The sequence below is a fragment of the Perognathus longimembris genome, chromosome 5, assembly GCF_023159225.1.
Source record: "Perognathus longimembris pacificus isolate PPM17 chromosome 5, ASM2315922v1, whole genome shotgun sequence".
Classification (NCBI taxonomy): domain Eukaryota; kingdom Metazoa; phylum Chordata; class Mammalia; order Rodentia; family Heteromyidae; genus Perognathus; species Perognathus longimembris.
The window spans coordinates 32,066,477-32,079,363 of NC_063165.1; the positions used below are offsets into that span (position 1 = coordinate 32,066,477).

General features: G+C 37.4%; 1 protein-coding gene across 1 annotated transcript; it reads left to right on the top strand.

The window, feature by feature from the left end:
• Window positions 1-210: 210 nt before the first annotated feature.
• Window positions 211-7,584, top strand: Lnp1 (leukemia NUP98 fusion partner 1). Its single transcript, XM_048345979.1, has 3 exons — window positions 211-506; window positions 4,114-4,350; window positions 7,097-7,584. Exons 1-3 carry the CDS (start codon window positions 351-353, stop codon window positions 7,241-7,243), a joined length of 540 nt encoding a protein of 179 aa, XP_048201936.1. The 5' UTR covers window positions 211-350; the 3' UTR covers window positions 7,244-7,584.
• Window positions 7,585-12,887: the final 5,303 nt, after the last annotated feature.

Consider the following 12,887-nt stretch of genomic DNA (forward strand, 5'->3'; position numbering starts at 1 on the left):
CCACAGGCAGCAGAGCATAGGGAAAATCAGGCAGTGGACCGTGCTTCCTACCCTTAGGCTGCAAGGCACAAGCTCTGGCAGTGGGAGGATTAAAAAGTCTCTCGATTTAAAAAGACAAGGGGGAGGGGAGTGTGGGCCCTGTACAGTTTATAAATAGACATTGCCCAAGGCTCCAAGGCTGCCTGCTGATGAAGTGGTTGTTTAGTAAATCTTTCTCCTTAAGGATGCCATTATCAGAGACCATTTAAACCTCCCAATTTCACTTTGTTTTTTGGAGGAGATTTGGGGTTTCACCAAGCCAGCCCTGGTAGCTAGAGGGACAGGCTTTCAATATTCTGAATCACTCTTACATGGAGCACAAAGATGATGATGATGAAGATGTATCTTTTGCCAAATGGATGAGCAGCTTCTGGGGTCACAGCTGGAGAGAGGAGGATGAGAGAGGACTACGGGAACGCTACCGACCACAAGAGTCCTGTTACAGAAAAACCTCCCTGCCTTGCCCAGTGAGTTACTATTATCTAACCAGGGGAATGCTGTCATGGAGGAGGGGAGTTCTCTAGAAATGGTCATTAAAAAGTTCTTTGGTTAAACATGGGCATGTTCAGAGCTTTTTTTTTTTAAATCATATCCACAAAATCCTTTTTATCTTATTTTTCAACGCTTCTGATTTATCTAATAGGTAATAATTTCCTCATTTTAATAATCTAAAATATCTTTAACTGCTATTCACAGATCCTGATAAGCCTGGAGTAATCCCACTAAATAACAGAACTCAAGCTAAAGGAAACTTGATGTTCTAGTTTGTGTGATGTTGTGGTTAGTGTGTATGTGTGTGTATGTGTGTATGTGTGTGTTCTGTTGTGTTGTGAGTCAATGTACGATACTGAAAATAGTTTCACTGGTGCATCTCTATAAAATCAGGATTATACATACATAACAAATCACTACCTTCGGTCCATTTGATATACTTCTCCTTCTGGTATTGGCTTGATTTCCTAATGAGAAAATGAGCCAGAATTTACCTGTCCCAGCCCTGTGACCACATGGCAGTCAGAGTACCAGGTGTCTGGGGAGCAAGTTGCCAGCAGCAAGCTCCAGGGAGGGGAGTGAGTAGGGCTAGCCAGGTATGGGCTCAGCAGGAGTTACCAGGGATTCTCCCTCCTCAGCTGTGGTGGGGGGAGATTCTATAGTAGACTTCTATGGCCTCCACATCACAGTTCCGCAGTAGTAACAACATGGATTTGTTTTTCACAAGGAGAATTCCAAATGCCAGAGACTGTCTCCCTCACCCCATGCTTCTGCTAATCCCCAAATCAAGAATGTTCTAGAGTAGATGAATTGGTTTTAGTTTTGGTCCCAGAATTCCCAGATGGATAATTCTCGTGAGGTGTATTAAAGTATGCAGGGGAACCTCTCCCATTGTCAGAGGTCAGCAGCTTGAAGAAGGAGAGTCTCTGGTTCAAATGGTTTGAAATAGATCACTTACCAAATGACGCTCAGCGATGGAGAGTGAATGTCAGCCTTTCTTCATTAGTTTTCCTAAGTGAAAAGTAGAGGTTGATTCAATGCTTTGATCAAACTGTCCACCTCTACCTTTCTGTGATTGTGGTTAGTTTTTTTTAACCTGCTTGTAGTGCTCTCATTTAACTTCAATATAATTAAATGTTGCATGCCTAGTGAGGTATCCACAAGTAGAGACCAGGAGTATGACTGGCTGCCAGTTTCCAGATGTGAAAAGCAGGCCTAATATACAAAGAGGATGACTGTGGTGTATTATTAATTATTGCAGTACCCCTTGGGAGTCATGGGAAATATGAAAACAAAGGAAGAAACATGGATTACAAACTAGAATTTCTTGAGTAAATTTCAGCATTAGAATTTTAAAGTTCAAACGCTCCATCCTAAAACATTTAAATTAACCTCCAATGTGGTTTACCTCATGGTATTGGGAAACAAGAGCTTTCCTATGTCCAATATTTTTGACTTGTCTTTGTATAACATCTTTTTCTGCATGTCCCTTCATAAGGTGCTTTTTTTTTTTTTTTTTTTTTTTTTGGTGTGGGGGCTGTTCCAAAATCGGGACTCCAACTCTGTTCCTGATGCTTTTTCTCATTACCCAAGTTCTATAAACTGAGTCACTAACTGAGCCATTTCTCCAACCCCACATGGGGCATTTAAAAATTATCTTATTAAGTAGTTGTACAAAGGAGTTTCAATTTCATGAGTCAAGTCATAAGTACAATGATCTTAATCAATGTAACCCTTTCCATCGTTGACCCCTAACTTTCCTCCTCCTATCCCTACCCTCTAGTTACGTAGTTCATTCTTTATATAATGTACATTGCATAAAACCATTGCATTTGCTCACTCTTTCTCCCTCCATTCATGTGCCCACCTTTTGTTGCCATTCCTCTTACCCCCAACAGAACATGTTTCAGGTTCCTGGTATTTATTTTATTAAATGGTTCATTCATTATTTATTCAGGGAGATCACACCATTGGACTCCTCCCCTAAGTATACCATCCTTTAGTCAAAATTTTTTTTTTATCTCAAAAAGGCCATTTTTATTTATGGCCCAAGTATTTTGAGCCCCCTTGGTAGTTAATGAGAATACAGTCACATAGAAGACAAAGTCAGACCTGTGGTTATGTGCCTGCTTCGCAGGCCAACCAAGGGCTCTGTGTATGCTTGCATGAATGTTTGTATTTTAGATGTAACCTCCACTATGAGAGAAAGTATGCACCATTTGTCTGAGCCTGACTTACTTCACTTAACATATTTTTTCTAGGTTCATCTGTTTCTCTGAAAATTATGTTATTCTTTCTAATAGAACACACACACATCACATCACATCACATCACATCACATCACATCACATCACATCACATCACATCACATTTTCTTGATCTGGACTATTTCCATGACTTAGATAATGTGAAAAGTGCAGCAATGAGCATAGCCATGGTAGTGTCTTTGGTGTATCCTGATTTGTAATATTTTGGGTAGATGCCAAGGAGGGGATTGCTGGCTTAGTGTATATGTTTAGCTTTTTGAGGAATCTCTATACTGCCTAACCGAGTAGTTGCACTAGTTTACATTCCTACTGGATTGTCCATATCAACACATTTTTATAGCTATCAGGCTGCCAATCCTGTGTTTATATAGGAAAAGAAAAGATAAAATAAAAGTTACAATCTGACTGAGTTAAACAGAGAAAGAAATAGCATAGAACACAAATCAGAAAACAGAGGAATTAAAGGCAGAGTCCTAAGAAATAGGGCATTTGATTCTTTGTTCTCTGTTTATATGATGTATTTGTGAAATGAATCATTAATTACACACATATCTTTATCTCCACAGTATGCTTTATTTTTCTTTAATTGAATAATCTGAGAATAATTTGGTTTATTTTATTTTCTCCTTTGAGATTAATGAAATTAACTTTAAAGAAACACTTTACCTTACCTTTATCTCTTTTTGTCACCCAACAGCTCTAGTTTAACGCACTTCCTCTTCTCAATCTACTAATAATCTATATTCACTAATGTTACATTCATAGGAAAGATTTTCCTTTCTTGTCTACTTATTTTAAGTGTTTAAAATGGATAGAACAAGCTTAAAAAAAGGAAAGGGGGCTGGGAACATGGCCTAGTGCAAGAGTGTTTGCCTTGTATACATGAAGCCCAGGGTTCAATTCCCCAGCATCACATATGCAGAAAATGGCCAGAAGTGGCGCTGTGGCTCAAGTGGCAGAGTGCTAGCCTCGAGCAAAAAGAAGCCAGGGACAATGCTCAGGCCCTGAGTCCAAGGCCCTGGACTGGCAAAAAGATAAAAATTTTTTAAAAAATTAAAAAAAGGAAAGGACAGAAAAACAGTGACATAGACTCTTCATGGAGAAGGATCCCAAAGATCAGAGTTATTTCTTTGATGCTTTGCATTTGCTTTTCAATTTGCCTTTATTAGTCTCATAATTCACTTGAAAACATAAGAATGACTGGCCAACAAGATAAAATGTCACTCAAATGTGAGATTTGCAGTTAGTGTTGTACAGGCATCCTGCATGTGTTCTCGTATTATACAAACTATTTCATGTTTTTCTATATTTCCAGTTTCCTATGCTTCCCAAAATTACGTCATCTGACAATCATCCTAGAAGGCATTCTCATGAGGACCAGAAATTCCGAAGCCATCCTCATATGCGGTATTACAGAAAATATTCAATGGATGGTTCCCAGGGAACCAGGGAAACACTGGAATCAAAAGAACGATCTCACTCCCAAATTCAGGAATTTTCAGAGTCTTTTGAACAGCAACTGTACTTTAAAGACAAACATTCTGTCACTTTGGTATGTAACAGGACTATTGAAAACTTAAGTCATTGTGGGAAAGGAAATACAAAGGTTTTGTCATCCTAAGGCTTAAGGACAGAACTGACTTCTTCATTCATAACTAGAAATGAGTTTTTGAAAATGGCACTCAGGTTGCTATGATAATTAATTTAAAATAAAGTATTTTATTTTTATCAGTTTTTGAAATTTTTGTTAAATATACCTTAATGCAAAATAAAAACATTTGACATATACAAAGTCTTTTAAAACTTTCCTATTTAGGGGCTGGGGATATAGCCTAGTGGCAAGAGTGCCTGCCTCGGATACACGAGGCCCTAGGTTCGATTCCCCAGCACCACATATACAGAAAACGGCCAGAAGCGGCGCTGTGGCTCAAGTGGCAGAGTGCTAGCCTTGAGCCAGGGACAGTGCTCAGGCCCTGAGTCCAAGGCCCGGGACTGGCCAAAAAAAAACCAAAAAACTTTCCTATTTAATAATCTACACTTTTCTAGAGATAATATATTAAAAAGTAGAGATTGTGAGAAAATTTAAAAAATGTATATGCAGTATTCTTAAAGTACTAGCTACCTATATCAGGATGCTAAAATTTGTGGATGTTCAGCTCTTTTCTGTCAAATGGTATTGCTTGTCCATATAACCTATGGACATGCTTCCAAATATTTTAAGCCATCCACAAATTATTTCTAATATCTAATATAATGTTATATGAATAATTGTTATATATTGTTTAGGGATTAGTGACAAGAAATAAGTTTGTACATTTTATTAGGCATTTTTTCTGAATGAATAATTCTGATTTTTCTGTTAGTTGAATTCACAAGTGCAGAACCCATGAATAGAGGGCTGGTTGTATTATAAATTTGAAGTCCAGGGTGGCTTACACTAATGAACTATTTGGCCTAGACTCTCAGTTTTCTTTCCTCAGCCTCCCATGTGCTAGAGATGTAGCATATGCCATCCCACCTGGCCAAATTGTTCCATTTTGATATTAAATGACTCAAGTGACTTATTTTGATAGTTTCACATTTTGTTTCCAAGCAACAAAACAAGAAAATATGTTTCAGATCAGTATTGATAATGATTTCTCAGGTAGTCTTTATTGTCAATAAGGGAACCCCAAATTGGGAATTATCATGGTATTTTTCCTTTTTTATAGTATTCTTACAATTATTAAAGACATTATGGCCAGGCACTGGTGGTTCACACTTGTATTCCTAGCTACCCAGGAAGCCAAATCTGAGGTCATGGTTGAAAACTAGCCCAGGCAGGAAAGTATGTGAGACTTATCTCTAATTAAACACCAAAAAAGCCAGAATTAAGTCTGTGGCTGAAGTGGTAGAGTGCTAGTGTGAGCACAAAAGCTCAAGGTCAATGCCTAAGTCCTGAGTTTGAGCCCCATGATCAGGATATACACATACAAAAGGCAGTCATGACTGATCATCAGTTGAATATAAAAGATGAGTTTATTGAAAATTTATTTGGCAGCACCTTTACAGACTTGGTATAATTTTTAAGTTTCTCTGAGCAAAATTTCCAGATTTATTGTTTTGCTTTGTGATTTTAGTAAATGAACTATCAGAAGAAGAAATGAAACATTCTTGGTAAAAAAAAAAACCAACCAATTTATATTCTAGAATAACATACCATTTCACTAAATAGATACCTCCCAAACTCTCCACTGTTCATATAAGCACTCAGAGGAGTTGAAATGAGGTGGAGGAATAAGTATTTTATCACTTTTGTACTTAGAAATGTACATAGATAGCACCACCACATTTATAAATGTCATGATTTGCTTTGTAAATTCCTTTAAAAGGCACTTCTGAATATCAAAAGTAAATAGTTCTGTATGACATTATTCTGTTATAGTTATCAGCAAACTTCATTAGCATCAGTTGCTTTCTTATTTCCTTATGCTTATTATTGATGGTCTCTGCAACCTAGTTGGAGTATCTAGAAAGTAGAGTCTAGTAATGCATCTCCTGATGCTATAAAAACAGAGTGTGTTTAATAAACTCAGAGAATATATCAGACATCTTTCCCCCACATCCTAATCAACCAGGTGGGGAATGATAATCTGGTTGGACATCACTTCTTAACATTTCACTCTTCACACAATCCTCACATTCAAATTTAGTGTAAATCAAACTATTTATATAATTCCATAAGGAGCTTAAAATCATGCATGTGTGACCTCATTTTCCAAATCACAAAGCTGCAGGAGACTATTAATTTTATTGTACTGTAGGATTACATCCCTTAGTACATCAGAAATGGATAGTCACAGCCATGTATAGGCTAAGCTTCTTTTCTAGCTTGGATGTTATGCCCAATTCCCCTCTATTTTTTTTTTTTTTTTTTTTTGCCAGTCCTAGGGCTTGGACTCAGGGCCTGAGCACTGTCCCTGGCTTCTTTTTGCTCAAGGCTAGCACTCTGCCACTTGAGCCACAGCGCCACTTCTGGCCATTTTCTGTATATGTGGTGCTGGGGAATCGAACCCAGGGCCTCATGTATATGAGGCAGGCACTCTTGCCACTAGGCCATATCCCCAGCCCCCCCCTCTATTTTCTTAGTAGGACCAAAATCTTTAGAAAAACAATAAATTTGGTTTATGCTAATTATTGCCAGATGATGTAGAAATCGGCAACATAATTAGGACTTACGTTCACATCCCATAGTTGAAAGAAATATAGAGAATGGGCAACTATTCTGTGCACATCTACCCTTTCCTCTACTCTTTCAGGGTCCTGGGAGCAGGAAGGAGAAAAATGAGGGAGAATGTCTGAAAACTGAGATGAAGACCTCTCAGAAAGTGGAGGAAAGAAGGAGATTGATGGAGGAACACCCAGAGGCATACGTGCCTCCCTTGGCTGAGAAAGGGCCAGAATAGTACTTGTTTCTACATAATGATGGCAGGTACCATTGGTAGTTTTGTTTCTCAGTTCAGCATTTTTGGGTGTCAGGATGTCATCTGTTAAAAGGGTGTGTGCAGCTGCTGAAGGACTGACTGAAGTGAGTAGTAGGAATGGCTTATGCTCAGAATGATAGTCTTCCTACTCCAATGACTTCTGGCATCTTACTTGAGAATGCAATCTGATTTCTTGTCCTTCTATGGGAATTAAAAATAATTAAGGATGCAAGTTCTGCAAATGTAAAGTATAATCAGTTTTTAAAGAACCATCCATACGTCTTCACCAATTCTTCTTCCACACCAGTTTCCCAAAATATCTTACCTCATGGCCATTGGTATGGTTGTGTAAGTTTACTTTCTTATTAGAAATTATAATGTAAGTATATCTAATGGCCATCACTTAATAATAACTGATACTTATGCCAAATATTGCTTTGTATGTTTTAATTCATTGCTCAAAATAAATCTTACTACTCTGAAGTAGGACTTTGTATCATTCATTGCTTTCTAAAGAGACAGAAGAAAAAGTGGGCTAGTTATTGGTCTTCTAACTGTGACAGAATGACTGACTTAACTGACTTTGAGTTTCAGGCAAGATGGTGGATTAGATGCTTCCTCCAATTAACATCATGAATGAGAAGAGTCAGGATAATAAAGGGATTGTAGTCCAAAGAAAAAGAAAGAACAAATGAAAAAACAGGACATTGGAAATTATGAAAGAGATAAAGAGACAAACTAGTTCCTCAGGCATATTTGAGCAGGTGGTTGGGGTCTGGAGTGGGGGAGGAGTCAATGCTAAAGCTACCACCACAGGGTAAGCCATGCAAACCTGCGAACAATAGACCAAAGCTCTGCTGCAGGGTTAGTTCATGGTTCTCACAAACCTTATCCAGTGGAGGAATTTGGTATGATAGTGCCTCCTCCTGGTGGCAGAACAGCATTGAAGAAAATGCTGGCTTGTTACTCTTTATAACTTAAAGTGCTATATAGCCAGGTGCCATCTAAAGACAGTGACTATTATTTAAGATTAAGCTGTTCTTGGAGTTGGTCCAAGAATGGTCAGATGGCAAAAACAAGGACACATTCACAGCTCAGGAAACCTGGAGCTATTCTATCAGAATGTTTGAATAAAAGAAAGTCATAATAGGCATTTATATAGAGAATGTTTTTGACATGGACTTGCTAAAGAATTTAAACAGCACTTCAGGCAGTGAGGATTAGGATGGTCACTAGATATACCTTCTGTGGCAAGTGTGAGCTCCATTACTAAAAGATCACTGTGGAAACAGAACTCGAAGACTACGGCTAACTTATTGCTCACCTTCTGAAGCTGCCTTTCTGCTGCATGGAGTTTGTTGCTGGATAGAACAAAGAGTCCTGAAAACAGCTCAACTTCCATACTTTCTTTCCTCCCATAGAGTGTTTAATTGCTAAATGAGATCTAAATGCACAGAGACTGGTAGATAAAATGCCAGATTCTTTTGAATTAAAGGATAAACTAAAGCCTTCTACAATTAGCAAAAGCTAAATGTATTTATGTCTAAGAAACCAGCACTGTAGGAAATACTTATGCAATATTGCATAGAGGAGGAAGATAATCACAACTACAGGAATATTAGAAAGAATAAATCTCAACAGTAGATTAAACAAACGATGACTATCAACATTATGAAACTGCAAAATGGCATGAACTCTCATATATTTTTCAATAATAACTTTTGAGCATTAATAATCTCCATTCACCATCTAATAAAAATACAGACTGATGGATAAGACACAATTCTTTCTTACCTACAGAAAATAACCCCTCTAGAAAGACACACTGTTTAAAGTGAGAGGATGGAAAGAGATATTCCAAGTAAATAAAGTATGAAGGCAGCAGGAGTTGCTATAATTACATCTGACAAACTATCTTCAGATCAAAATTAGAAAGGACAAAGCCATCTAATATTGATAAAGGGAAAATACACAAAGAAGATATACCACTTTTAGATATAACCTCACTGAATATTGATGCATCCTGTTTCATAAAATGAATTTGTGAAGAAATAAACATGGATAGAGCCTAGCACAATAATAGTGGGTGACTTTAATACTTCACTCTCACTGCTAAGTCATCCAGATCATCACCACCACAAAGAAAACCAACAAAGAAACGTCAGAATCAAATTTTATAGGACCAAAACTATTTCTCTCAAAAGAAACAAAAAAGCTACTTTAGCCTCTAATACTTTCTCTGTTTTAATTCTTTTTCTCTGTCCTGTATCTTCAAATGCCCAAGAGAAGCAAGAGTCTTCATTTTGTAAAGTGGGAAAAATTTCAAATCTACTACTCACCACTAGTGCTGTAACTGATGGCTCTGGGAGGCAGTAATTTTACACAGATATTAGACAGAAGGAACAACGTGAACAAAAAATAGAAGAAAAAAGTGCAAGAAAAGTAAAATATCAATTATCTTGATTGGCATCCTTTTAGCAATTATATAGCTGTACTATTATCCATCCTGCCTTGATATTTTATGAGGCCTTTTAAACACATAGTTATGCTTTTTCATGCATAATAAGAGATGACTTCAAGTTACCACATGGTGAGTTTTGTTTGATGATTGCTACTACTGAGCAGGATGGGCCAGTCAGAGCTTAAGATTTTATGCCCTATCTTATGTTGCTTTCTAGTCCTTCCAATCAAACTTGTGTCCCATAGTGGTCTGAGAAGAGAGCACAGGAAAAGCTAGAAGCCCAGTAGATCATCCTTGTAGATAATAGGCTGAGCTAGTAGCTACCTCCTGCTCCAGAAGATACCTGTGAAATCTTTCTATTCCTGGGCTCAAAGATGATAGCACATGGAAAAATCATGATTATACATTTCAGACATCTTTTGCCAAACTGCCATGAAGTTATTTTTTTCAAACGCTTTTAAGTCTATAGTATGTGGAGACACGTGGTATTCCTGACAATTAAACCTCGAATCCAATTTTTTGCCTTTATTGTACAATAAAAGAATATATCTTGTAATTTAAAAATGTAGAATAAGAAATAAGATTAATAAAGATTAAAGTTCTACTAGTCCATCTACTCAGATAAAATTTGTTAATGCTTTGATATATATCTTTCCAAAGTGTTATCCATGTAGATAGTATAGTATATATACATATATGTATACATGCATATATATGTATATGTGTATATGTATGTATATGTATATACAAATGCATGCATGCATACATATATATACATATACATATATACACATATACATATATACATACATATATATATACATACATATATACAAATAAAATACTTCTTTCATTGTCATTCCTGGAAGCACATGTAGGAGAATGTATTCCAGGCTGGCTCTGGCAGAAAACATCACCTACCTTGAAAAGAACAAGTAAAAATGGGGGCTGGAGATGGGGCTTAAGTCAGAGAGCACCCACCTAGCAAGGGCAAGGCCCTGAATTAAATCATCAGAACACCTCCTCCCCCAAAAAAATTGGAGTGAAAGAAAAGAGAAAGAAAAGAACGTTCTGTCTTTAGCATTTGTTATAGAGTTATGTCCATTGGATGGCAGCATCGTGACAGGTTCAACTGACTTCTGCAGGTCCCCAATGGAGATTGGCAATTTAGGGATCTAATTAAAGTCTCCACGGAGGGCTTCTAGATTCTAAGCAACATTCAGTTACTTCAGTGCTCTACCAGTTGTCTCTCCAGGATTCTGTGATGTAGTTGCTATGTGGGAAGCCTGCAGCTTGCAGTCTGCAGAATCTCTCCCAGCATCCCTCTGTATCACCTTCAGAGAGCGCATAGGATGGCATGGTAGCTCCAGTACTGTAGATTTCATGCATCTGTGTTCCAATCCTTCTGACTCAGCCTCTTGGGACGGTAGACAGGTACTGTCACACCGAGCAGAGATAGACTTTGTTTGGTGGCCTACAATGTGCTGAGGATACAATACTGAGCCAAACAGTTCCACATCCCTGTTTTCAGGAAACTTACTTTCCAATGAGAAAGATTTAGACACCAGCCAAAGAGACAACATGATTTCACAAATAAAAACAAGGTAGGATAGAAATGATAGTAAGTCTACCTCTGTTGAGTATGGTGGTGCCTGCCTACAATCCTTTTCCACCTACATTACTTAGTTTCCACTTGACCTCAGTAAAGAGGGATTACCATTCAACATGCCAGTTTAGAAGTACAATGCATCATGATTGATATCATCCTTTTGCTCTTCTCCCTTTCTTCCCTTTTCATAGCCTTTCCCATATAGCAGTCTCACCACCTCAGGTTTTTAAACTAATGCTTTAAAGACATTACTCTGCACATACACCTTTCCCCACTCTATTCTCTATGGTGTTCAGCAAAACAGAACATTCTGAACTTACCAGGGATGAAAAGTACCATCCATGTTCACAAGAACTTTCTTTTTAAAAATAATTTCTAGGGGCTGGGGATATAGCCTAGCGGCAAGAGTGCCTGCCTCGGATACACGAGGCCCTAGGTTCGATTCCCCAGCACCACATATACAGAAAACGGCCAGAAGCGGCGCTGTGGCTCAAGTGGCAGAGTGCTAGCCTTGAGCGGGAAGAAGCCAGGGACAGTGCTCAGGCCCTGAGTCCAAAGCCCAGGACTGGCAAAAAAAAAAATAATAATAATAATAATTTCTAAAATTAATTTACTCTATTGTTATTGTAAAGATGATGTACAGAAGGATTAGAATTACATGAGTCAGATGAGTGCCTTTTGTATGCTAATGAATAAAAGTAATTTCCATGTATATCATGATTTTTAAAAATACAAATCTGTTGTAGAATATCTCAATTGTTGTAATTAATATATGCATTAACTCAAATACTTATATATATTTTTTGTAACAGAATCACTTAAAATCTAATTCCTTAGCAATTATCAAGAATATAATACATTGCTGTTAACTATTATCATCATAGACTAGATTTCTTGAACTTAACTGAAACTAAATGTTTTATTTTCTGTCTACTGAATTTTTTATCTTTTGATCAACACCTGCGAATCCCAGATGCTAGACCAACCAATAACCATTTTATTCTCCACTTCTATAAATTCAAGAGTTTTAGATTTCATATATGTGTGATATGCAGAATTTGTTTTTCTGTCCCTGATTTATGTTCACTTAACATTATGGTCATTAGTTCTTCGCATGTTGTTATCTAAAATATATATATTTTTTTGGCCAGTCCTGGGCCTTGAACTCAGGGCCTGAGCACTGTCCCTGGCCTCCTTTTGCTCAAGGCTAGCACTCTGCCACTTGAGCCACAGCGCCACTTCTGGCCATTTTCTGTATATGTGGTGCTGGGGAATCCAACCCAGGGCCTCATGTATATGAGGCAGGCACTCTTGCCACTAGGCCATATCCCCAGCCCCTAAAATATTTTTATTGCTAATATAATGGTGATGTACAGTGAAGGAACAGTTATATAAATCAGGTAAAGAGTACAGTTCTATTTGGATAGTCTTTCCCCATTTTCTTGTTATTTTTAAAAGAATTTTCTTCTCTTATAGCTGAACACTATTTCATTGTGTGTATACATATATATGTGGAGATATATACGTATATCTCACATTTTATTTATTTATTTATT

What these genes read in the sequence shown, in the direction of transcription:
- Lnp1 (XM_048345979.1), top strand. Translation starts at nt 351, where the DNA reads ATGGAGCACAAAGATGATGATGATGAAGATGTATCTTTTGCCAAATGG. An exon ending in AAACCTCCCTGCCTTGCCCA is followed by an intron (nt 507 to 4,113) that starts GTGAGTTACTAT and finishes CTATATTTCCAG; the next exon opens with TTTCCTATGCTTCCCAAAAT. An exon ending in ACAAACATTCTGTCACTTTG is followed by an intron (nt 4,351 to 7,096) that starts GTATGTAACAGG and finishes CTACTCTTTCAG; the next exon opens with GGTCCTGGGAGCAGGAAGGA.